We start from the raw sequence: 24096 nt of genomic DNA on the forward strand, positions 1-24096 counted from the left end.
TAGGGCACACTGCCATACAGGTTTTAAATGGTTTACATTTGAGGTTTCATTTGTTCCTCAATTACTTTCTGGTGGCAACCAAGAGTGTTAAATTACAGGCCTTCCAAAATCAAAGGTTCTCATTTTATTGTCCTTAAAGGGGAATCTATTCTTAGCAGGACGTAGCTAGAGCAATACCTTTGTAAAAGGGTATGAAAGTATGTCAGCCATGCTGTTAATTCCCAGCACTGTTAATTCCCATGCATTTGTGTGGCTCTTGATAAGACCTCCTAATAAAGATATTTTTGAATGCCATAGCGCAGAGTGTTTGCTCTTTAAAAGAATATTGAATAAACAGTGTGCTAATCTATCTGTAACATGAAGAGACTGCAAGAGCAGATAACTTCTGCTTGATGCGTGTTTCCAGCAAGTAATGCACCGTATATTCTTGACAATTAATCTTCTGTCACCCCCCGGCCCTTTGCTCTCCTTCCTTTTACTCTGCTGGATCCACCTAGCACAACATAGCTGAGAAGTTCTCCCCCTTCCCAATAACAAAAGGGCACATCAAAAGCCTTGCTGCTTATTTCTCACACAATAACTCCAAATACTTTCTTTTTCATCTCTCTCCCCTTACTGCCCAGTTTAGGCCACACTCTTGGAACATAAGAATTACCATAATGGAGCAAAACAGAGGAACCAATCTTCAACTGAAGCCAGTATGACATCTACTTCAGAAGCCCTGCAGAAAACAATTATGGACAACCCCTCTCCACAAGGAAAGTTTCTTCTTAACCTGCATTAAAGGTTGACTCATGCCATGAAGAATGAGGGCTTATGCCTGCTCCAAAATGATTTTTTAATTCCTTTCTTCTACACCTCTGAATATTCTTGTTATGTGTACAAGTGCCCGTCCCTTTTTGAATCCTGCTAAGCTTTTGGACCTCAATGATATGGATCAAGGATGACCCATTAAGGGTTAATGGGGTAGTCACCCAGGCAGAAGCTTCAGAAAGAGTGGATGTAATACAAGTAATGAGCCAGAGAGCTGTTCAGGAATACAGTACATATAGAGCCAAGGTTCACCTTATGGCCTCAGCAGGGGAGTATGGAGCGAATACTGTTTTCCAGGTTCCAAATGCAAAGGGTAGAACAAAAGCTGTGGCTAAAAAGGTGGTTTTCTGAGTCCTCTCACTGTAAAAATCTAGAGAGAAGCCACAAGCAGCTTTTACCCCGCTGTAGCTAAGTGAGGGCATCACCATATTCCCCCACCAGTGACTGATTTCGCCTAGCTACATCATGGTAAAAGCTGTCTATACCTTGCTCTCTATTAGGGTTTTACAGCAGGATACTTAATGCATGTTAGTAATCTCACTGTGAAAACACATTTTTGGGCAGGAAGATCTAGGCCCAGTGTTAACCAGTTGAAAGGAGAGAAGAAGGGGTACATCTAGAAGCAGAGACAAAGAGAATGTTGCTTCTTGGGACAGAGGCTTATCTGTACACAAACCAATGAAAATTATTTCTCTTGATGATTATCAAAATTTATAGATAGGGAAAGCAATAAAAATCTGCTTGAGAATTTATTAGTTTGATTTAAGGATATTTACTTTGTATATTTTGACATGTTGATAGTTTGTGTTTCAATGGTTATAAAGCTATAATTTTTTGAATGTCAGCATCAACTGTCATTAAATAATTATCTTAACCTCTTGCTGTCTGCCCCTCCTTCCCATAATTTCCTGCAACTGTGAAAATGTAAATAGATTAAAATTTGTGTGTATGGGAAAAAAATCAAGGTTTCCCAATAAAAATCTAATCCTTCCAAACCTACCTGTAATGCGGTAGTACCTAGAGGTCAGGGACCCATTGTGCTAGGCATTGTACAAATATAATAGGAAGATGGTCTCTGCCCTTTGCTTCCTGAGTTATATCAGGAGTAGAGAAACTGTTACAAAGAATGTTCTCAAACAATAGCTTAACAGTTCTAAAGTAATCAGCACTATTGGCAAAGGAAGCATTTAACCAAACATTAATTAAGGAAGCAGCAACAAGGTGCATACACACTCATACGTATACACACAGCATCATTTCTGTCAAAGATCAAAACTATTTCTCCCAATTCTTGTCTCTCCAGGAAACATGGTACCAGTCTATTCCCGTCATTGTTATTAAAAAGCCTGCAAAAGGATCTTCCACTGCACCTTAAAGATGGCAAGAATTGGGATCATCCTGATGTCTCTCTGGATGAGGGATTCCAAAAGAGAAGAGCCCATTACAGCCTGTCTGCTGATTGCAGGTGCCTTTGTAAGGTGCAAAAAAGAAGGCTACTGAAACTCATAGGAAGGCTATTCATAATCTTGAAACAGGACTACCCTGCCATAAAAGCCTTTTATCAGGAAAAGGGTCACTTGCGCACTGCTCTCAAAGGGAAATGTTCAAAGATTACTATGCTCACAATGTACATGTTTGTTTTAGCAGACTGGTGATAGAATAAAGCCATACTTCTAATAAAATATCCTCCAGGCACATGTTTCAGTGCACCTTATTCCCTCTAAGCTTCAAGAAGAAACAGTAATAATCAGCACATACTTTCTTAAACTACAATTTATTCTCTTAACAGGTTTCCAAACTCTCCCCCACCCCTAAAGGTAATCCTATACTGCATAAGCATTTGGTCCTACAGATAGTAAGGTTCCTCAAGATCCTCCACCACTTACTTTGAATGTGCTGGTATACAGACTTGTGATGTATTAGGCCCGCTCTACACCAGAAAATTTTACTGGCAAAACTTGCCTCTGTCAGCACTGCCACACATCCACACTCAACAAAATCCTGCCAACAAAATCACCAACTTTCACCAGCAAAGTTAAACCAGTTTCCCGAGCAACGTAAGCCTTCTATCAGTATATTTCTTCTGGTCTAATGTCAGCGTGGATGCAGAATTACTTGTACTAGTATAAGCAATCCTTCAGCAACAAGCCCACAAAACAACTGTTCCCAGAGCAGTGACTGTTCTGGTTGAATTCTTGACCTCTGCTGCTCAGGTGTCACAGTGATGAGAAACCTGCCTCCCATTTAAAACCTCAGGGTAGTTTAGAAAGGCCTCTTTTCCAGTTATCCCACCTTTGCAAGCACAGCTACACAGACCTGGCTCCACCTCACCCTTCTGCTGCTGCACAGTCAAAGAGAAAGGCTCTAGATTTCCTCAGCCTGGGTGGGCAAAGCTTTGGAATTCTCACAGGAATAAAGATGTGTATGAGCAAACTGCAGAGGCATGGAGACCCAGGGGTACAGCAAGGAAGAAGGCCAATGAAGAGTGAAGAAGCTGCAGCACAGTTACCAGAGAGAAGCACAACCTTACTTTCCTATCCTGAACCGGTTGGTGCCATATTGAGCCAGGTCCCCCCCACCTTCCTGACAACAACAGTGGACACCTCACTGTGACCCATCCGTGCCTAAGGTAGCCACCTGAAAATGCCAAGGTCAGGGCAGGCTGTAAAAGGAGAGCAGATTCTCCCAGCACTGGTGGGTGACACTGAAGTCAGACTTCCCAACCAGCCACAAACAGTTCTTCTGATTCCCCACACTGGTCATCAAGAAACCAAAATAAAAATACACAGCCCCCTTTATTGCATTTCAGTCTCTGGCTCCCAATCAGCCACTAGGTCCAGTAAAGAGACCAGTTATTTAAAACTCTATGCTCTTTACCAAAAAGGTTTCTCCTGACCCCAAAGGGTCAGCCACAGTACCAGGTCAATATAAGTTTGGATCTTACCCAAAATATCACGCTGCCAGCCAATCCTTTAGTAACTAAAACTAAAGGTTTATTATAAAAAGAAAGAAAAACTATAAGAGAAGTGTTAATGGATTAAAGCAATCACATACATACAAATAACTGGAAAGTCCATATATATCAGATTTCTAGTAGAATTGTGGCGTTTGCAGGCTTGTATAGTCCCTCTGGTGTACATCCAGTACCTGGATGGGTCTCAGTCCTTTGTTTCACAGCTTCAGGTCAGTTGTAGAAGAGTTGATCCAGAGGTAGGCTGAAGACTGACTGAAAACAAAAGATTGAAGACAAAATGGATGTGGTGCAGCTGCCTTTTATGTCCTTTGGCCTTTGCCACGCTGCTTGTGGAAATTTACAGGAATAAGATGGAGTCCAGGGTCACATGAATAAGTCCTGGTGACTCACCAGGTATATCCCTGGCTTCTCCCCCTGGGCCCATTGTACCTGTGAATTTCTTTAATGGGCCATTAAGCAGGCTAGTGCTGCAGCCATCCTGTCTGGGGTGTTGCCCAGAAACACAGCACAATATGAAATACAGATACAAACATATCCATAACTTCCATTACGCACATGAACAAACATCATCATCTTACTTAGCACATTATAGCCTTTCTAATGGTACCTGACATGGCATATCTCACATGAATTATGATTCTGATGTACTGATGTCAAATAATTTAATAAATGCCTACCCCCTGCAATCTAGCGAGCGTGACACTCACAACCTAGAACTGGTAACTGAGCAGGTCATCATTGAGGATGGAGACATGGAGAGTGGCAGGATGACCAAGAACTAGGTGCTCTTCGAGACCCAGCTGTATCCACAGAGCCAATTAGTCACGGAGGAAAGAGACTCATGTAAATGTACCCATGTCATTTAATAGGGCTGCCCCATTAATGCAGGTCATTTTGTTTATTTTCTCTAGGGCAGGCTAAAACTTCCGGCCTCCTCTTCTCAAAATAGCAGCTAAGCACATGCGGAAACAAAATAATTCAGTTTTGAACGTTTGAACTACCTGCCTTATTTAAGAGCACAAAATGGCAGTATTAGACAATGTCTCAAATAAAACAGGGGGGGGGGGGGCGCGGAAAACAGCCACAAAGCATTCCCAATAAACATGCTTTTGCAGACCAGAATCAAAGCACTTGCAATGCACTGATTTTAAAATTAGTGAAACCGTGAGCGAGCATTGTCATAGTTTTACAGAACATGCTTGCTTTGAACCTATAAAAGACATCATCGTTGCGCACATTTGCACCAATGTAAAATTACAGTTACTTGTATATTGGGATTAGACTCATGAAAGAGGGAGAAAGCGTGGTAAACTCATAACACTAACTGGCAGGGACTCTGCTGCTTGCAAAGAAGGCAGATGATTTGACCTTTGCGATCTGCAGGCACAGTTTCATAAAAGGTTTCCAGTAAGAAGCATTTCATCTTTGCCCAGACATTTCTAGCCAGAGTAGCCTTATTTCTCCTGCCATAATAGGGCACCTTCCCACTGCACTGTAAGGACCTCTTGGGGAATCATAGTAGTTCAAGGGTATATGGCCGCAGGTGATCACCAGCTCTCTCAAGCAGCTCCTCTCTATGGCCCTTTGAGATCATTATGATTGATACACCACAGACAGTCATGATTCTTGAGGATGTAAGTTTAGCAGCTTTACTATATTACTCCAAAAGTTACCCAGGCTCCCTCACACCTAGGACCCAACCTGCAGGCTATAGAGGTCAAAAGGCACCCTCCACATTGCTCACCATGCTACGTGCTGTTAAGGGCTCATGAAGCAATGGTGACTGCAAGACTGTCCATGTTTTTTATATACCCTTACATGGGAATATGTAGGGGAGTTTTAGCAGTTATCTTCCTCCCCTACATCTCATACACCCAACAATAGCTGTCTGTTTATCAGTCAGCTCAGCTGGTGTAGGAGACAGGATTGTCAAGGATACACCTATTGAGAGACTCAGCATGATAATGAAAGAACATGAATAACCACTTACAGAGCCAAAACCAGGAGTTCTAAACAATCTCAGATGAGCACTAAACTAATTCATCAAACCACTTCAGCAGTTGTGGACTGCATGGTCACAGGAGCATAGTTACGTATATTTGTGTACACGAATACACTTCTCAACTGTACAATAAGACTATCAAAGGTTTCTGAAAATAAACCATGAGAATAAATCTGAAATGGTTGTATGTATTATTGGAACTGCAATTCTCTTACCCTTTCCTCTACCATACCACATTAAAGACATTTTATAGCAGTCAATTGAGAAATGGGGAGATTTTCCCTTTTTAATAACCTGACATTCAAAACCTAGACTATAGTTTTCTATTTTATATCTAGTTAATTCTAGTCAAACATCTCATCAAGGAAGACATTTTTGAATGGTTTCAAGTAGAGCAACACTTTAGCATTTGGATAATTTGTATTTGGAAAGCATATTTTAGGGGAAGTTGAGAGGGCAGAACACAATGAACATAGGGCTAACACATGAGCTTTGATCATGCAGTGAACAGGGGTTGACAGCAACATCATCACAAAAGCAAGAAGAGATTAAGACATCTTTTATTACCTATGTAATTGCAAAATGGCTGAATCACAATCCAGTCTAAACCCAGCCACTGATGATATCCAGGATACTCTTAAGACTTTCAAAGTCTCTTCTGTAATCCAAATACCTCTTTGGCAAACATTTCCACATACTCTGAACCAAATGTTATTTAACTAGTGCTTACACAAACAGCTTCCCAAAGGAGGCAACTATTCATCAGAAAATGGAGGCTGTACATTCCTACTATCATGTAGAGCAGTGATTCGCACCCTGTGGCCTGGGGGCCAAAAGTGGCCCACAGGGTTTTTTAAAAGGGCTTGCAGCTCGCTCCCCTCCTGCTGGCTGCAGAAGGGAGCTGCCGCCTAAGGACCCAGGAGGAGCACGTTGCCGCAGGGCTACAAAACTGGTGCAAGCTCCTTGCTGCACCCAAGGGGATGGGAGATCTGCACACCCCTCCCCTGGTTTCAGCAGGAAGCATGGCAAAGCACTCAGCCTGGATCCCTAGGCGCTGGGGTCCCTGCTGGAGCCAGAGGGAGGGGAGCACTGGTCTCCCATCCCCCTGGCCACAAAAGGGAGTCACTGCCTAGGGACCCAGATGGAGCACACAGGGCTACAGGACGTGTGCGGTTTCCCTGATGCAACCAGGGACAGGAGATCAGCAAGGAGGCAGCCTCTTTGCTGAACTCCTTCCATCTGGCTGCAGTGGGGGGAGGAGGCTGCTGGTGGAGCAGCCAAGACCCACCATGCTTGAGGAGAGGGGCAAGATTCTAAAAATCAGTGCCTTCTGGTTTGGTCTGCACTTAGCAGGCCATCCACTGAGACTTAGCTGCTGGGCCATGTGCTTCAGTGTGCAGTGACAGTCACTAATCTACACTAGTGCTTTGTCTAGGAGTGTGACATACTGTGAGTAATTTGTAGGTGTCAAACAGTGAACGTAAAAATGAGCATAGTAGCATCAAAATGTTTACTTAAAATATGTAGTGATTTGTAGCCCTTAATGGTGTATACGTCAACACATTTTTTATGAATTGATAGACTGGTGGCCCTTCAGGGTTGTAAAAATGATATTTGTAGCCCTCGAGCCAAAAAAGGTTGGGAACCACTAATGTAGAGTCTACTTAAGAGTTACTAATGTAATGTAGAGTCACTTAAGAGAGTAAATAATTCTTACATCTGTTTTTCATACCAAAAAAAATTAACAGACTTTAGTGTAATACAATCAATATGTAACATACTAAAATTGACTCAACAGCAATTTAACACTCACATGACTAGCTTCAGATGTGATAGTCAAAGATTCTCTCAATAATTGATGAAGTTTCCCAACACATCATTGAGATCACATCAGAAATTGAGAGACTTGGAGTCATTCAAGACATTTATTTTAGAACAGTCTCCTGGGCAATTGACAAAACAGCAGCAGCACAGGAATGAACCTGCTCACCTTGTTCCAAAACTTTTAGTAATTATGTAAGTAGCAGTGACAGTGATCTTAACAGGACAAGAAAACGAAGAATTAGACGTGTTAGATAACAAGTACCTAAGATGAAGATTGATGTGGAAATATGCAGTGTGTTCTTTTTAAGAACTAAGAAACTAGTTTTTAAGAACTAAAATACAGCACAGTTCTTTCCTGAGTGGACAATACTACTAAATCATGTCTTACCCAGGCAACTTGAAAAATGAATAGACTAAGGGAAAAATGCCTACTGTTCTTTAGAGATAACAGCTGAAGGGACTGACTACACAGAATTTTTCTTCTCTTACTGACTACAATTTAAACAAAGGAAAATCTGTTTTAGTAAGGTTTTGGACAGGGTTACTTTGGAGAGCTGACACACAAAGGCTTAGGAGCATTTTGGTGCTGGAAGCACCCACCATAATTGTGAAACACCTTGTGTCCACATACAAGTATTGTTTGCAACAATTCTTAAGTGTTGTCAGCCCGGTTACAGTTGTGTTTGTTAAGACCAAGTCTTGTCACCATTGTGCCCTGTCCCTCCTTGCTGCTGCAGTAACAGTGTAGACACAAAATTGTGACATTGCAGATGCAACTGGTCTTCCCACATTAGTCCCCAAAAGCACCTGCCACTTCTCCAACAACCACACTGTGCAATGAGTCCTAAATCCTTTCTTGTTCCAAGCTGCTGAATATACTATAATGTTAGGCATATATTTCATTTAAGGTGAAATGCACCAAATCTTCAAGATTCCTTGTTACTAAATTTAAAAGATTATATTCGATAATAGTAATGCCATTCAACAATTGCACAAAATACATATATTTCTGAATGTAAAGCCTGAAAAATGCTAACATATTGTTAGCCCTTTTTGACCCAAGCAGGTTGTCAAAATATGAGGCCCTCTTTATTTCTGTAAAGAGGAGAAACTGATGATAGAGTCAGTTATTTCTTTGATGTAGTCCTGTTTAATTATAAACAATGTACAAAGTACTGTACACCTGCTGGTGTGCATACTGAGGAACAAGAAACCAAAAAGATACACACCTAGAGCATAGGTGAGGCTTTTTACACAGTACTGCACAACTAACCAAGTTACCCTTCCATGGCACACAGTCAAGAGCTCATGTTTTTGTTTGTTTTTTTACAGACATGGGAGGGGTAGGTGGACATGCATTGCTGCTGTTCTCACACAGATTGCAACTTGGACAATTTACAGCCTGCCTGGTTCCATCAAAAATTTTCATGGATTCAACATGTTCAACTACCCAAACATCTGCAGGAAAAATAATACAGCAGGGCACAGATTATCCAGCAAGTTCTTGGAATGCATTGGAGGCAGCTTTTCATTATAGAAGGTGAATAGAGCAACTAGGGGAGAGGCTGTTCTAGATTTGATTCTGACAAATAGGGAGGAACTGATTGAGAATCTGAAGGTGAAAGGCAGGTTGGGTGAAAATGATCATGAAATGATGAGTTCATGATTCTAAGGAATGGTGAAAGGAAAAACAGCAAAAGAAAGACAGTAGACTTCAAGAAGGCAGATTTCAGCAAACTCAGAACTGGTTATAAGAACTCGTGGGAAGCAGTCTAAGGGAAAAAGTTCAGGACAGTTGGCAGTTTTTTAAAAAAAGAAGTCATTGGGGACATAAGGAGTAAATTGTCCTAATATGTAGGAAAAATAGGAAAGTATAGTAAGATACCACTGTGACTTAACCTGGATGTTTTCAATGACCTAGAACCAAAAAAAAAAAAAAAAGTGTCATACAAAAAGTGGAAACTACGTCAAATTACAAAGCCTGAATATAAGAAACAATACAAGCATATAGGGACAAAATAGAGGCCAAGGCACAACACAATATTATATTAGCAAGGGACATAGAGTAACAAGAAAACATTTTACAAATACATTAGAAGCAAGAGGAAGACCAAGGGCAGAGTAGGCCCTTTACTCAGTGACAAGGGAAAGAACCACAGCAAATGCAGCATGGCCAAAGTGTTAAATGCCACCCCCCACCCAGTTTTCACCAAAAAGATTAGCAGTGACTAGACAACTAACATAATGAACATCAGTGTAAACGGGGTAGGTCTGAGGCTAAAATAGAGAAAGACAAGTTAGATGTTGTAAAGTCAGCAGGGCCTAACAAAGTCATCCTAGAATACTTAATGAACTGGCTATAGAGATGTCTGAGCCATTAGTCATTATCTTTGAGAACTCATGGAGGAAAGGAGAGATCCCAGAAGACTGGAAAAGGGCAAATATAATACTTCTCTATAAAAAGGGGAATACGGGCAACCCAGGGAATTATAGACCAGTCAACTTAACTTTGATACTGAGAAAGATAATGTAGCAAATACTCAAACAATTTGTAAGCCCTCAGATGATAAGGTGGCAACAGTCAACATGAATTTGTCAAGAACAAATCATATCAAACCAACCTAATATTCTTCTTTGACAGAGTAACAAGCCTGGTGGATAGGGGGAAGCAGTAGATGTGATCTCTCAACTTCAGTAAGACTTTTAATATGGTCTCACATGACCCTCTCAAACAAACTATCCTAGACAAACCTACAATAAGATGGATGTGTAACTGGTTGGAAAACCATACTCAGACTATTTATCAATGATGATTCAGTCAAGCTGGATGGGCATATTGAGTGGTGGTCCCACAAGGATCTGTCCTGGGTCTGGTTCTATTCAATTTCTTTATAAATGATTTGGATAATGGCATAGAGAGCACATTTATAAAGTTTGGAGATGACTCCAAACAGGGAGGGATTGCCAGCGCTTTGGAGGTCAGGTTTAGAATTAGAAATGATTTTGACAAACTGGAGAAATGATCTGAAATAAACAGGATGAAATTCAATTAGGACAAATGCAAAGAACTAAACTCAGGAAGGAATAATCAACTGCACAAATATAAAACAGGAAATGACTACCTAGGTAGGAGTACTGCAGAAAAGGATCTGGGGGTTATAGCGGATCACAAAATGAGTCAACAACGTAGTACTGTTGCCAAAACAAAAACAAAAGAACCCCAAACCAATCATTCTGGGATGTATTAGGAATATTGTAAACAAGACACAAAGAGCAATTCTTCCACTCTACTAAGCACTGATAAGGACTCAACTGGAGTATGCTGTCCAGTTCTGGACACAATTCTGATAACACATGGACAAACTGGAGAAAGTTCAGAGGAGAGCAACAAAAATTATTAAAGTTGTGGAAAATATTACTTACATGGACAGATTGAAAAAAATTGGTTTGTTTAATCTGGAGAAGAGAAGACCAAGGGGGGGACATAACAGTCTTCAAGTAGTAAGAGGCTGTTATAAAAAGAAAGGTGATAAATTGTTCTCCTTATTCATTGAGTACAGAACAAAAAGCAACAGTCTTATATTGCAACAAGAGAGATTTAGATCAGACATTAGGAAAAACATCATAACTGTAAGGGTAGTTAAGCACTGGGACCAATTACCTAAGGAGATTGTGGAATCTGTCACTGGAGGTTTTTAAGAACAGGTTAGAAAAGCACCTGTCAGGGATGGTCTAGAAAATTCTGTGTCTTGCCTCAGTATAGGAGACAGGATTAGATGACCTCCTGAGGTCCCTTTCAGTCTTATGATTCTATGTTTGATTCAATCTAATCAACATTTTCTGATAGAAAAAACTTATGTTGGAAAATTTTTGACCAGCTATAGTTATAAGCATTAAGCACAGGATGACAATTCTTGGCAGATACACAAATCTGGGAATTATATTTGAAGACCTTAAGGTTTAAAAATCCTAGAATCTCCCTCTTCTATGCATCTTTTATTACCCAAAATTCCAGTTTACTGATTTTGATTCTAGGCCAGGGGTCAACAACCTTTGGGAAGGGGCATGCCAAGTCTTCCCCCCTCCCATATACTAGCACCTGGGGGCCACTATTTGTATTTGTGCGCACCCCCGTCAGCTGCGGCAGGGGTGTATCTGTGGGCCCATTTCCTGCTTTCTCCCTTTCCCCCCCCACCTGCTGCGGGGGTAGAGGGGACGCCAGCCAGGGGTGGGGAGAGGGGGCACTGGCCAGGACCTCCTCTGAGGAGCCGCCATCCCTGGCAGCCCTCCAGTGAGGAGCGGGAGTGAGAGGGGCAGAAGGCTCCAGCGGCAGGGGTGGCTGCCTGGGATTGCCTAGATGCGCCCAGCACGGGGGCGGAGAAGGGGCCGGGAGGACAGGAAGATGAGGGACTGGGTCAGCACTCCACTGGCATTGAACAGGAGCCTCTCCCGGCCCTAAGCGGTGCTGCACAGCAAGCCCCTCCTCCCCGCCTGCTTTGTGCTGGGAGCAGCGTGGCTCTGGCTGAAGCGCCCTGCTGGGCCCATGTGGGAGAAGGGCAGGGCTGGAAGGGGGGAGCGGATGCTGCACAGCGCTGCACTGCTTGGGGCCATGAGCAATGCCAAATGCCATTCAAAATCATCACACGTGCCACGTTTGGCATGCATGCCACAGGTTGCTGACTCCTGTTCTAAGCTCTCTCCATTCCACAGTTTGGGCATAGTATCAGACGAATGTATATATGAAATATAACCAAGGGCCACAGACTACTCCTTAATGTTAACCTTTCAACAACATGAAAAAGAATACAGACATCCTGGCCATCAGTTACAATTAACGTGCTATGCAATGTAACATCTCTTGTATCGGACACTGAGTTGCCAGTGTGTATGTAGTTTGTGCACATCACTTCTTGTAGATGATACTGTGACCCGTCCTGTGCCCAGGGTAGCCCCCTGAAAATGCCAAGGTCAGAGCAGGCTGCAAATGGAGAGCAGATTCTCCCAACACTGATGAGTGACACTGAAGTCAGGTTTCCCAACTAGCCACAAACTCCGCTTCTGAATTCCCACAGAAGCCGGTACACAAATGCATACAGCCCTCTTTACTGCATTTCAGCCTCTGGGCTCCCAATCAGCCACTAGGTCCAGTAAAGAGACCAGTTATTTAAACTCTATGCTCTTTACTGAAAAGGTTCCCTCTGACCCCAAAGGATCAGTATCAGATCAACATAACTTAGGATCTTACCCAAAATACCACGCTGCCAGCCAATCCTTTAGTAACTGAAACTAAAGGTTTATTGTAAAAAGAAAAACCATGAGAGAAATGTTAAAGGGTCAAAGCAAATCAGATACATACAAATGATTGAAAGTCCATATACATCCAGTTTCTGGGAGAATTGTGGAGTTGCAGGCTTGTACAGTTCCTCTGGTATACATCCAATACCTGGATGGGTCTTAGTCCATCGGTTCAGTTGCAAATGAAATGATCCAGAGGTAGGTGTGTCTGTAGCTGAACAGGATCAAAGACAAAATGGTTTCTGTGACTTGGCCTTATATACCCTCTGGCCTTGGCCATACGGTCTTGTGGAATGTTACAAGAACTAAAATGGAGTAGAGAGTCACATGGGCCAATCCTGGTAACTCTTCAGGTATGCCTTCATTTTCTTCCTGAGTCCCTTGCATCCGTGAGTGTCTCAATGGGCCATTAAGCTGGCTATTATCCTGCCGCCATCCTATCGGGGGAGTTGCCCAGGCAGCACAATTTGAAATACAGGTATCTCAAATATATTTAACTTCCATTTCACATATTAGACATGAACATAAGTATTATCATCTGACTTAGCTTATAACAACCTTTCTAACAGTACCTGACATGGCATATCTCACATGAATTATTATGATTTTGACATATTGATGTTAACCCATATGTTAAATGCCCCCCCCTCAATCTAACCAGCATGACAGATGCACCTCAGAGAAATGACCAACTGCATGTTCACACATTTTACACAGAGAAACTCAGGTCATTTCTGATAACACTAGAACTTTGGGTAAACTTTAATACTAGGAAGTCAGAGTCCAAAGGTAAATGCAAAGGATTTTCACCAGTTCTTGGGTATTTAGGAGATTCAGGCTTTAACAATTTGTTCCTGGGGTGATTCTGCAGAAATCAAAATGGAGAGGTATTCCTTTTCAGCTCCTTTACTGAAATCAATAGAACTACTCTATATTTACTTCACTCTAATTAAGCACAATTTGGCCTAAGGGCCTGGGCTAGTCACTGACCAACAGAAAGTGTGAATGAATAAGGTAATAGAAAGCAAAATAGTCTCAATATTTAACACTACAACCCCGAGCAATATAAAGCCACTGTGAACTCTAGAAAGTTCTAAGGATTAAGGAGCACATTTAGAAAATGCACAATAGCAGCTTTAGTGTTTTAGTGACCCTTAGACTACCTTGGCTGTTGTCCATTAGTAGTTCATGCTCAGTGATAGGAAAGCAAACATCTGATGTACAGAGCGACTGTCAATTTTAATCATTCCAAAACAATTCATTGCTTCACTGTATCACATGCACACCCATTCTGATGTGAATTGTAAATGTTCAGTTCACTGAAAGAAATACCATGTTCAGTTATACTGGGAATAAATTTTGCAGTGTTGACGGAATAGTTGAGCGAGACTACGCTGTGTGACCAGGCTAACGTTTCACGTATTTGTTTTCTTTGCAAGTTCAATCAATAGGCAGTGATTAACAGATTAAAATTTCATTTTGTCAGAAGGATCCACTACCTTGATAAGTAGTATGAAATTAATATCGCAGCAAAAGCCAAAAAATGCATAATCTATAGTTGTATAAGCCAACCTCCTGGGAACTGAATTATAAAATGTTAAGTAGAAATACAATCTCATTCTCATTTTCAAGAAGTTATTTGAAATTAAACACTGCAAACCTCTCTCAACTTCTAGTTAACCTACCAAGTAAGTGCTAACAAATCACAGATGTTTTCCCCTTATACTGTGTACTATTTTGTATCAAATACCAGCAAAAAAAAAAAAAAAAAAAAAAAGATACATTCAGTCTGTTACACACTTAAGACTTTAGAAAGTTAATTATATGCAAAGTTATATTTAGAGCAATCTTATTATTTGGGAGCATAAATATATCCAACAACCAGCTGAGCAATGATGTACAAACACTTTACCCTTTTCCTAATGGGATAAGCGTGGGTCTCAGATCATAACTAGCGACAGGAATAATTTAGGCACAGTATACAGACTGTTTTAAAAAGTTTATTTTTACTCTTTGCAGACATGACCAGAATATTATCTGGAAAAAAAATGCTGCATTTAACAGCACTAGAATATCCATGATATTCCACTTTAAAGACATTTACACCAAGTCATTAAAGCATTATCAAAACCTATATTAAAACAATGCTTCCAGACACCATTCAAAGAATTTCAAGTGAAAAAAACAGCTGTTACTATAATTGAAACAGGACTGAGTATTACTAAAAGTAATTTAGTCAATACTGGCAGAAATGCATGTTCCCTAAGCATGCAATATATGAGGCTGGTCTGTCATTTATGAAATGCCATTTTTCAATTCTATGCTGCAGCTAAGCAAACAGGATTAACAGGCTAGTTACAGGGTCTACCCCAAACACACAGAACTGGAAGATCACTCATTTTCCCAAAAGTCAATAAATTAGTATCTATGATGTAAACCTACAATAAGATGCATTGTCTTCTACTGGTCCTGCAAGTTTAATATTGAAACCATCAAACATCCTTCTACTTCCACATTTTATATAAAAATAATGCTTAGAACGTTAATATAGTTAGGCTGATAGTTACCTGTAACTATTTTGACCAGAGATTACTAATTTATCCAAATGTACCAACTTTACTAATATCATCCCCATCTTAAGACTTTGAGAGTCTTGTCTTCTTCTATCCTAGGTCATGAGCTCTCTAGGGTGGTGAGTTTTTGGTCTACTTTTCTGTAACGTGGAGTCCTCATTGGGGCCTTTCTAAGCTATTGCCATACCAATACACAAACTCAAACTAAGGTCACAAGGTAAGAGGAGCTGTCCATGGTCCTCAAACAGAGACAGCTATGAAAAGCTCTAAAAAAATTTGGAGAGCAAAAGCAGTAGTTCCTAGGAGAAATTTTAAATATAGCATGTTTTACAGCATGCTCTGTAGCAGATTTATCCACTAGCCTTAATGAAGGCAAAAATTGTCACTTTTAGGGAACCTGGATTAGTCAGCATTTTTGAATGAATCTTGTCTTTTATACAATCAAAGCTTTATAACTGTACATTTCATTACTCAATTCATACTATCTTCTACTTATCTCCAATTGATTTTCTAAAACACCAGAGTTAGGAAAAGTAGTATTTCTCCTTCCCCAAACACAGTAAGTCAGCAAGAAAGCAAGAAAAAACACCAAAGAACAAAATGCCATAGAAGGTTTTTTTAAACCAATGCTTCATGGGTCCAAAAAAAAAAAAAAAAAAAAAGACATTTGGATTCCTAGTCTGCTTTCTGTGAGACAGGGAATCTCACAGGAAGCCTAATGGAAGTCTAGTTGTAGTAGACATTTATGTTATAGAACTAAAAGAAAGCTAATTTGTGTATTTGTCCCAGTATAAGTTGCTCATCAAGTGACACTCAAATGAACATTCAACAGTGCATTTCATAAATGACAGACCAGCCTCATATATTGCATATTTAGGGAATATGCATTTCTGCCAGTATTGACTAAAAATGACCCTTAGTAATATTCAGTCCTGTTTCAATTATAGTGACAGCTGTTTTTCACTTGAAATTCTTTTCATGATGTCTGGAAGCATTGTTTTAATATAGGCTTTTATGGTGCTTTAATGATTTGGTAAATGTCTTGAAAGTGGAATATCATGAACGTCCTAATACTGTTAAATAGACAATGTCATCTCTTAACTTTTCTAGGTGATGAATTCTTAGTAGAAAGAAGTCCTATTAACTGTTAAGCAACAATATTTTCTTTCAGTTTATATAGATTTTAGAGTGATGCTTGATTACCTAACAATATTGTACATAAAATATTTTCTTAATTGACTAAAAGTATGCAGCCCAATTATTAACTTGGAAAGCATATTGTGACCAACATGCTTCAAGTTTTCCTACTGAGATTAGTTTTCTTTGAAAAACAAAAGCAGGATGTCCCAGAACCCACTTCTTTTGGAGACTTTAAAGAAGTTCTGAAATCAAAATGCCATACACAGCCTTTCTAGCAAATGTGATGTTCAGTCGCTTATGATATGGACATGTTTGTAGGGTAGACTAACCCTTGTAAGCACTTTTTCTTAGGCTGTTTTCATTTAGGTACTATATGAATTACAGAAAGCACCTCACACACACAAATTAAGGAATAAACGTGTGACCTGTCCATGCCCAGGGTAGACCATCTGAAAATGCCCAGGTCAAGGCAGGCCACAAAAAGAAAAGCAGATTCTCTCAAATTGGTGGCTAACACTGCAGTTAGATTCACCAACCAGTCACAAACAATGCTCCTGATTCCCCACACTGGTTATCAAGAAGTCCCAAAAATGAAACACAGCCTCCTTTATTGCATTTCAGTCTCTGGCCCCCATTTAGCAAGTCAGTCCAGTAAAGAGATACGTTATTAAAATTCTAGTCCCTTTATCAAAAATGTTCTCCTGATCCCCAAAGGGTCAGCCACAGCAAAGCAGTATAAGTTTGGATCTGACCCAAAATATCATACTGCCGGCCAATCCTTTAGTAATTAAATCTAAAGGTTTATTATAAAAAGGAAAGAAACAAATGGGAAGAAATGTTAAATTGTCAAAGCAATCAGATACATAAAAAGGACTTTAAAGTCCTTATATATCAGATTCTCAGCAGAATTGTGGAGTTTTCAGGCTTGTACCAGGATGGGTCTTAGCCCTTTGTTTCACAGCTTCGGCTGTAGATAAATTGATCCAGAGGTAGGAAGCAGGAATGAAGACAAGATGAAGATGGTGCAGGTGCATTTTATAGTCTCTGGCCTGCCACTTGGCTTGTTTCAAACACAAGCTCATAGCAGGAAAAGGCATTTGCAGACCCCCTGACGACACACATGTCCCTACATGTCCTGATGACTCATAGGTGCCACCCTGGCTTCTCTCCCTTGGCTCATAGTAAAGGTAATAGCCCTTGATGACTCATCACAATGCTGACACTAATCTGCCTTGGGGGTGTAACCCAGCAGGACAGCACAAGTGTTTGGATATAGATACATCACATTCGTATTTAGAACTCATAATACAACACTGATACATACATATAAATGTGCTCATCAATTTTAGTGAATTATAACTTTGCCATCGATATTCTGCATGGCATATCCTATACAATATTTATTGCAGATCTGTAATATTGGTATCAGTAATATTATGACTGGTCATTCATATTCCACACAGCATCGCAAAATGCAACCATTTTATAGCGAAAGTACGATTCAAAAAGAATCCTTAGCTATGACTCAAGTGATGCCCATTACCTACCAATTCACAATAAGCCATAAGCTCTTACCTAATATACTGTAAATACAGTACAGATCAATAAGAATTACTGACCATAATTTCAGTATATTACATGTTTGATTTTGGCTCCATCCATATGGAACTACAGTATTACTTACCATATTGCACATAGAGATACACAGCCTTCTCTCCTCTCATCCCCATTACAAAGGGATCCAGAGACCTTCCCTCCACTTCAACTCTTAACAGGAGTCACACCTTATTTCTTAGTGTTCCTTAATGTCCAGAAAAACTCAGTTACCATTCTATTAAGTATCAAAGAACCGAAAAATTTATGCACCATCCAATATATATAACAAATGCATATGCCATATATTTTTAATATAATCTGAAAACTTAGACACAGCAGGTTAAGATAGTTTGTGATAGACAGGGATGTGGGGTCGGTTATGGTTTTTTTTACTTTTGTCTTTCATACATTGGGCTTTGTATAATTACAAAGGCCTAATAATGTTGTCTAAACTATTTTCAATCATATCTACATCTTAATGTTTTGTTTGAGAAGAACATAATAAATTATTGGTCACATCACGGGCAAGCCCTTTATCAGTAAGAATGCCTAGTGAGAGACTTCTTTTGATGGTATTTTTGTTTACAAGTAAATTTAAGATCATAACGAAAATATTGAAATAGCTTTTCAGTATCAGCAACACAAATACAATAACTATGTTAACATAGAAAAACCAAGATGTGAAATTAGCCATTTTAAAATCATTGTCTAAGGTGAATGAAATAAAAGAAACACGATAGGGCTTTTAAGAATTAATTTCAGTTTTTGAACTTGCAGTAATAGAGACAATAGATACATGAATATTATGAACATATGGTTCTTACATTTTTCCCATTAATGATAGTTGTAATTTCTGTGACAAGATAAACTATTTGTTTGTTTAGATGACAAGCTGATAAATGATACACATTGTTAAGTGATACATATTTGGCATTAAGTTATAAGTTCTACTTGGTAAAAAGATAACTAAGAACATTCAGCAGCCATTCTTGTCCCCTCTTTCTCTAAATAAAATGTATTTCAAGGGAAGATTTATAAAGGCAGTGTTTGTTTATATATAGCACTTGTACAGGATGGTTGTGTTGCTGTTACTTCCACCTCTTTCTCTAGCAAGTGGTCAGCAGCACAGGTAGGAGCACAAAATAAAAACATGCTTAACTGTCTTCTAACACCTGCACTTTCTTCCCACCCAACCTCCTTCACCTCCAAATAAAGGAAATAGACTGCCCATTAATAGTGAGACAAGGTGGATGAGGTAATATCTTTTTTATTGAATAAACTTCCGTTGGTGAGAGATGAACTTTCAAGCTTACACAGATCTCTTCTTCCTTGAAAGCTTGTCTCTTTCACCAACAGAAGTTGGTCCAATAAAATATACTGCCTCACCCACTTTGTCTCTCTAATATCCTAAGACCAATACCAATATCTAACCAGATATCTATATTATTTTCAGCTTTAGCAATGGAGCAAATATACAGCATTTACACTTTTCCAAATTTAAGCACTTTTTTTCTGATGTGCAGAAAAGCTTTAGCCTTAATTACTTTTGGTTTCAGTTTAGTTAGCAGGTGAAGAGAATACTTCTTCATTTTGGGCGAGTTCATTTAAAGTTGAGAAACCAATTGGAAGTTGCAAAAACAATAAAGTCTGTTTTCTTTTTCCAATCTATTAATAAAAGCCATGAGGAAGAGGATGAGATCTAATTCTAAAAACTTGAAAAACGTGGGCCAGATTTCCAAAGGTATTTAGGCATCTGAAGATGCAGACAGGTGCTTCTAAAAATCCTACTAGACACCTATCTGCATCTTTTGGTGACTCAGTACCTTTAAAATTCTGGCCCATAGTGACCAGAAACACACTCTCTATTCATTACAGTTAATACTTCCTTTGTTTAATAAATCAGTTTTAAATGCAAGACATGCTTTAATAAGCTTACTTTTTATCTTATGTATCCAACGCATTTAAGGTAGTTTTATTTAACTAATAAAAACAAATTTAAAATGCTGCTTTTGTGCAGTTTTAATCGAATTCCTATAGAAGAATCTGAATTAATGTATTTAAGCAATTATATAGCTTCACATACATGTAGAGACACACTTATGTTCCTAGTTTAGCAAAAGTACAAAATTTACCATAAAGACTAATTTAGTTCCAAATCAACATGTTTTAATGGTTATATGAATTAATAAGAATGAACCTTTCTTTAGGAAAATAACTAAAAAATACAAAAATGTAAAACAAGATTAAAATCAATTTTTTTAAAATTAAGATTTCCTGTTTGTCTATTTTAATCATGATTAAAATCAGTTATTTTAATCAATTCACCTTGGTAATCGCTAAAGAATGTCTAAGTAGATAATCACCAAATAGAACTCAATACTTCCTATGGGAGTTGACCTAGGAGAGAAGATGGCCCATGAATGGGTTCCTCCTACAAAAAGATCAAATGAATGAAGAAGTTGGAGAACTATTGTGCTCAAGCCAGTCAATAATTGAGCAGTTTCTAAAGCAAATCCATATTAAGCAAATCATATTGCATGAATAAGTGTAGTTATGTCCTGAATATTTCTACTGGCTGGTTTTTATCAAGGAGACTTGTAGAAGTGAACACTATCCCACACCTAGAGAGATTTTCACTGGGACTGAAGAGTTCTCTAAGTGACTCTGACAAGTGCTGTTTCTCTAGCACACTTGGCCCACACTCCTCTAGTGTACTGCTCTTTCTGTTGCCAAAGATGTCCCAAAGCACTACAAAGTGTAAGATGAAGTGGAGAACACCACAACCATTAAGTCTGGAATAAGCAACTACCTTTCTTTTTTTTAATTTAAATTTTAGTAACTTTTATAAGTTGTTGCTGTTTTGACTCCTGGCTTCTTACAAATGCTGATTCCTTTTATCACACAAGCATGAAGAAACCTGCAAACATTGTCCTTGTTCCCCTTCCTATATGAATGAGAACTTTGTTGGTATCACCTCATTACCTGTGTCAAGCTGCAGATGCAGCAGCAGTATATTAGGAATGGTAATAACTAAATCACATACACAGAAACACAATAGCACTTATATTTTATTAAATTAAATCTTAAATGTTACATAAATGTTTCACATTTGCAATTGCAGCAGTCTCCTGAGTTGCCAGCTTTCCTTAAACTCTTTTTTCCCCCCAAATTTTATCAACACTAAACGTACGCTGTCTTTAAAACTTCTACAACTAGCTCTCATCATCCCCACTCCCACTGTCATTTTTATTCATAGACAAACAGAAATCTGAGTTTTCCTGCTTTTTCAATTCCCAGTCAATTTCTTAGCTTTGAGTGAATAATACCAAATGATGAAAATATTTTCTCTGTGCCTGAAGAGGAAGCTACTGCTGTGAAAAGTTGACTTAGCAACTGAAGGAACTCTGTTTCAAGATGCCTGGTTAATGATTTCCACCAATTCAGGGGAGTGACTTTCTTCAAAACATCATCAGTGAACATGTACTGTTTAAATGGTTCCGCTCTAATTTTAAATTCTCCAGAAATTGTTGAGAAAACCATGGAAGTGTGGTATAGCATCTGGCAGCATACCAGTTCAATATGCTAAGGCCTCTCAGTTATTAAACCTGGAATGTCTGCATTTCCAAACAGTTCACAGCTAATATGACAAATATGAATAAACCACCACTTAAGTTTCACTGGTCCCTCAGAAAAGTCTTCAGTCTATCATTTATTGTAATTTTCAGTAATGCTGAAGTACTTCTTTTAGGTTTGATCCTCATCTTGAATACCAACAGAAGTCTCAGAATAAAGACCGTATTCACAACAACCTGCAAAGCTCAGGTTGAGTGCTGAGTGCTTTAACTCCAACTGAAGTCATTCAGAGTTGGTGGTGCTACACACATGAAATTTTGAGTATTATTGCAAGAGTGAAGTCAATTACTACTACTAGAGTAAGAGTAAACTTAAGACATGTAAAAAATGAAGGCAAGTGAGTACTAAACAAATGCTCTATAACAATATTGTGCTGAGCTGCTCAGTACTTGACTCAACTAATGCATTTCATAAACCTGGTCATCTGTAGCTTTTTGTAGACATTACCTCGGTGCACCTCAATGAGAAATATACATTTGACAAGCCCAGAAACAAAATAGTCTCAGAACATACTGCATGTGTACTTTTATTTAGTACCTTTTATTTATTTAGTTTAGTTTATTTATTTAGTTCCTTGCTGTGTTTGGCTTCTTAAGAAGAATAAAGAATCAAGATTCTCTATCCAGTAGATCAGACAAAAAAAAGAAACTATTACATACACGCCATGGTGGAAAGGAAGAGAAGACTAAATTCTGGGTATTGAATACCACATTTGGGGAACCGTAATTTGTTCTTTGGAGAACAGATCACATATCATGCTGAGTTAGGAAAGGCACTTCAATCACTATCACATGTTACATTAAACAGAAGTACATGCAAACCACATAAAGAGATACAGCTTCTGTGAAAAACAACTGGATTCTCAATACTTAAAAAGAATACAAGTGGAGGCATTTTCTGCACACAGTACTGGAGAAAAAAGGGGCAAAAACAAATAAGAGGGGAAGGCAGCAGACAAACAGTGGCACCATCCCTTATATTCACAGAATCATGACGACAACATATAAAAGACTCTTTGCATTGGAAAATAGTCTGACTAGATTTTAAAATTCCCCTCACAAAGCACAATTTAATGCAGGTGCAAATGATTAAAAGGGCATTGTCACCCAACCAAGACTCAGTCTAAACAAGTGACACTGATTGTACTGATTTCCTTTGTACAAGCCCACAGAAAACTGAGCATAAACAGCACCAAGCAAACAGGATTCTTCAAGCCTTACACCCCTAACCATAGATGTTTTTGGTAAAATAAGGTAACGCACACATTTCTGACCTGTGAAGCTGTGGAGTGAGAATGAGGACGACAAGGAAATAGGGGTTGCTTGAAAGTGAAAGGGTGGGAACCCCGAACCAGACCCCACTTGCAGAGAGACTCCAGCCCAGGGGGAGGGCGCGGGGGCGCTGGGTGGGAGCAGGTGTGTCTGCGGGGGAGGTCTCTCTCTCACATTAGACGGCGCGGGGTGTGTACGCGGTGCCCGAGGGACGCAGGAGGCACTCAGTGCTCACTAATGAAAAGCGGATAGGGGCGCCCAGGGCAAGCTCTGGGATGTGGGGGGAGATGGAGCCACAACAAGGGGCGGGAGGAGAAGAACCAGGAGCGGAAAGAAGAGGAGCTAGGCCAGGGTCCCCGCAGTCACTCACATCGAGGGGTTCAGGGCAGGCAGGCCCAGCCCGGGGAGTCCGGCCCGGAGGGGGGAGGGGCCGCGGAGCCAGGCCCGGAGGGGGGAGGGGTCACTCACACATGAGGGTGCTGAAGGCCACGACCCCCAGGAGCCCCTGCAGGAAGATACCGAAGCTGTCCATGAGGGCCCCGTTCTCGCAGCCCCGGTAGCTGTCGCCGGGCCCGGACCCCGAGGAGGACACGTCGGGGCGGCCGGGCCGCGCCGTCAGACCTAAGCTGCCGTTGGCGGAGACCAAGGCGAGCGGCCCCCCCATGGCGAGGCTCCCCGGCGCCAGCCGGCCTCAGGGATTCATGGCACCGGCCGAGCGAAGCACCCACCAACGGGCACCTCACGCGCTTCCGGTAAGGGCGGGGGCAGCCCCCGTCCGGCCGCGTGGCGCGTCACATTCGACGTGTGAGATGAAAACCCGCCTCGCATTGGTGGAGCGCACCTGAGGGGAGGAGCCAACCGGAAGGGCCGCCAAGGGCGGGGCTTAGCCGGCCTTTAACACGAGGAGGCGGGGTCGCTGGAGGCAGCAGAACGCTGCTCAGAGCGACGGAGGGGCGGAGCCTGCCGGGGGCGGAG

At 40.4% G+C, this 24096-nt stretch overlaps 1 protein-coding gene across 1 annotated transcript in view; it reads right to left on the reverse strand.

Moving 5' to 3' along the window:
* LOC137166415 (store-operated calcium entry regulator STIMATE-like) overlaps window positions 1-23847 on the reverse strand; it is a 78756-nt gene extending 54909 nt beyond the window's left edge. Inside the window, exon 1 of the mRNA XM_067568134.1 lies at window positions 23590-23847. Within this exon, the coding sequence (XP_067424235.1) occupies window positions 23590-23785 (196 nt within the window). The 5' untranslated portion in view covers window positions 23786-23847. The remainder of the gene's footprint in view (window positions 1-23589) is intronic.
* Window positions 23848-24096: the final 249 nt, after the last annotated feature.

This window comes from Emydura macquarii, unplaced genomic scaffold, assembly GCF_026122565.2.
Source record: "Emydura macquarii macquarii isolate MOO-44397 ecotype Brisbane River unplaced genomic scaffold, CSIRO-AGI_Emac_v2 contig_2846, whole genome shotgun sequence".
Classification (NCBI taxonomy): domain Eukaryota; kingdom Metazoa; phylum Chordata; order Testudines; family Chelidae; genus Emydura; species Emydura macquarii.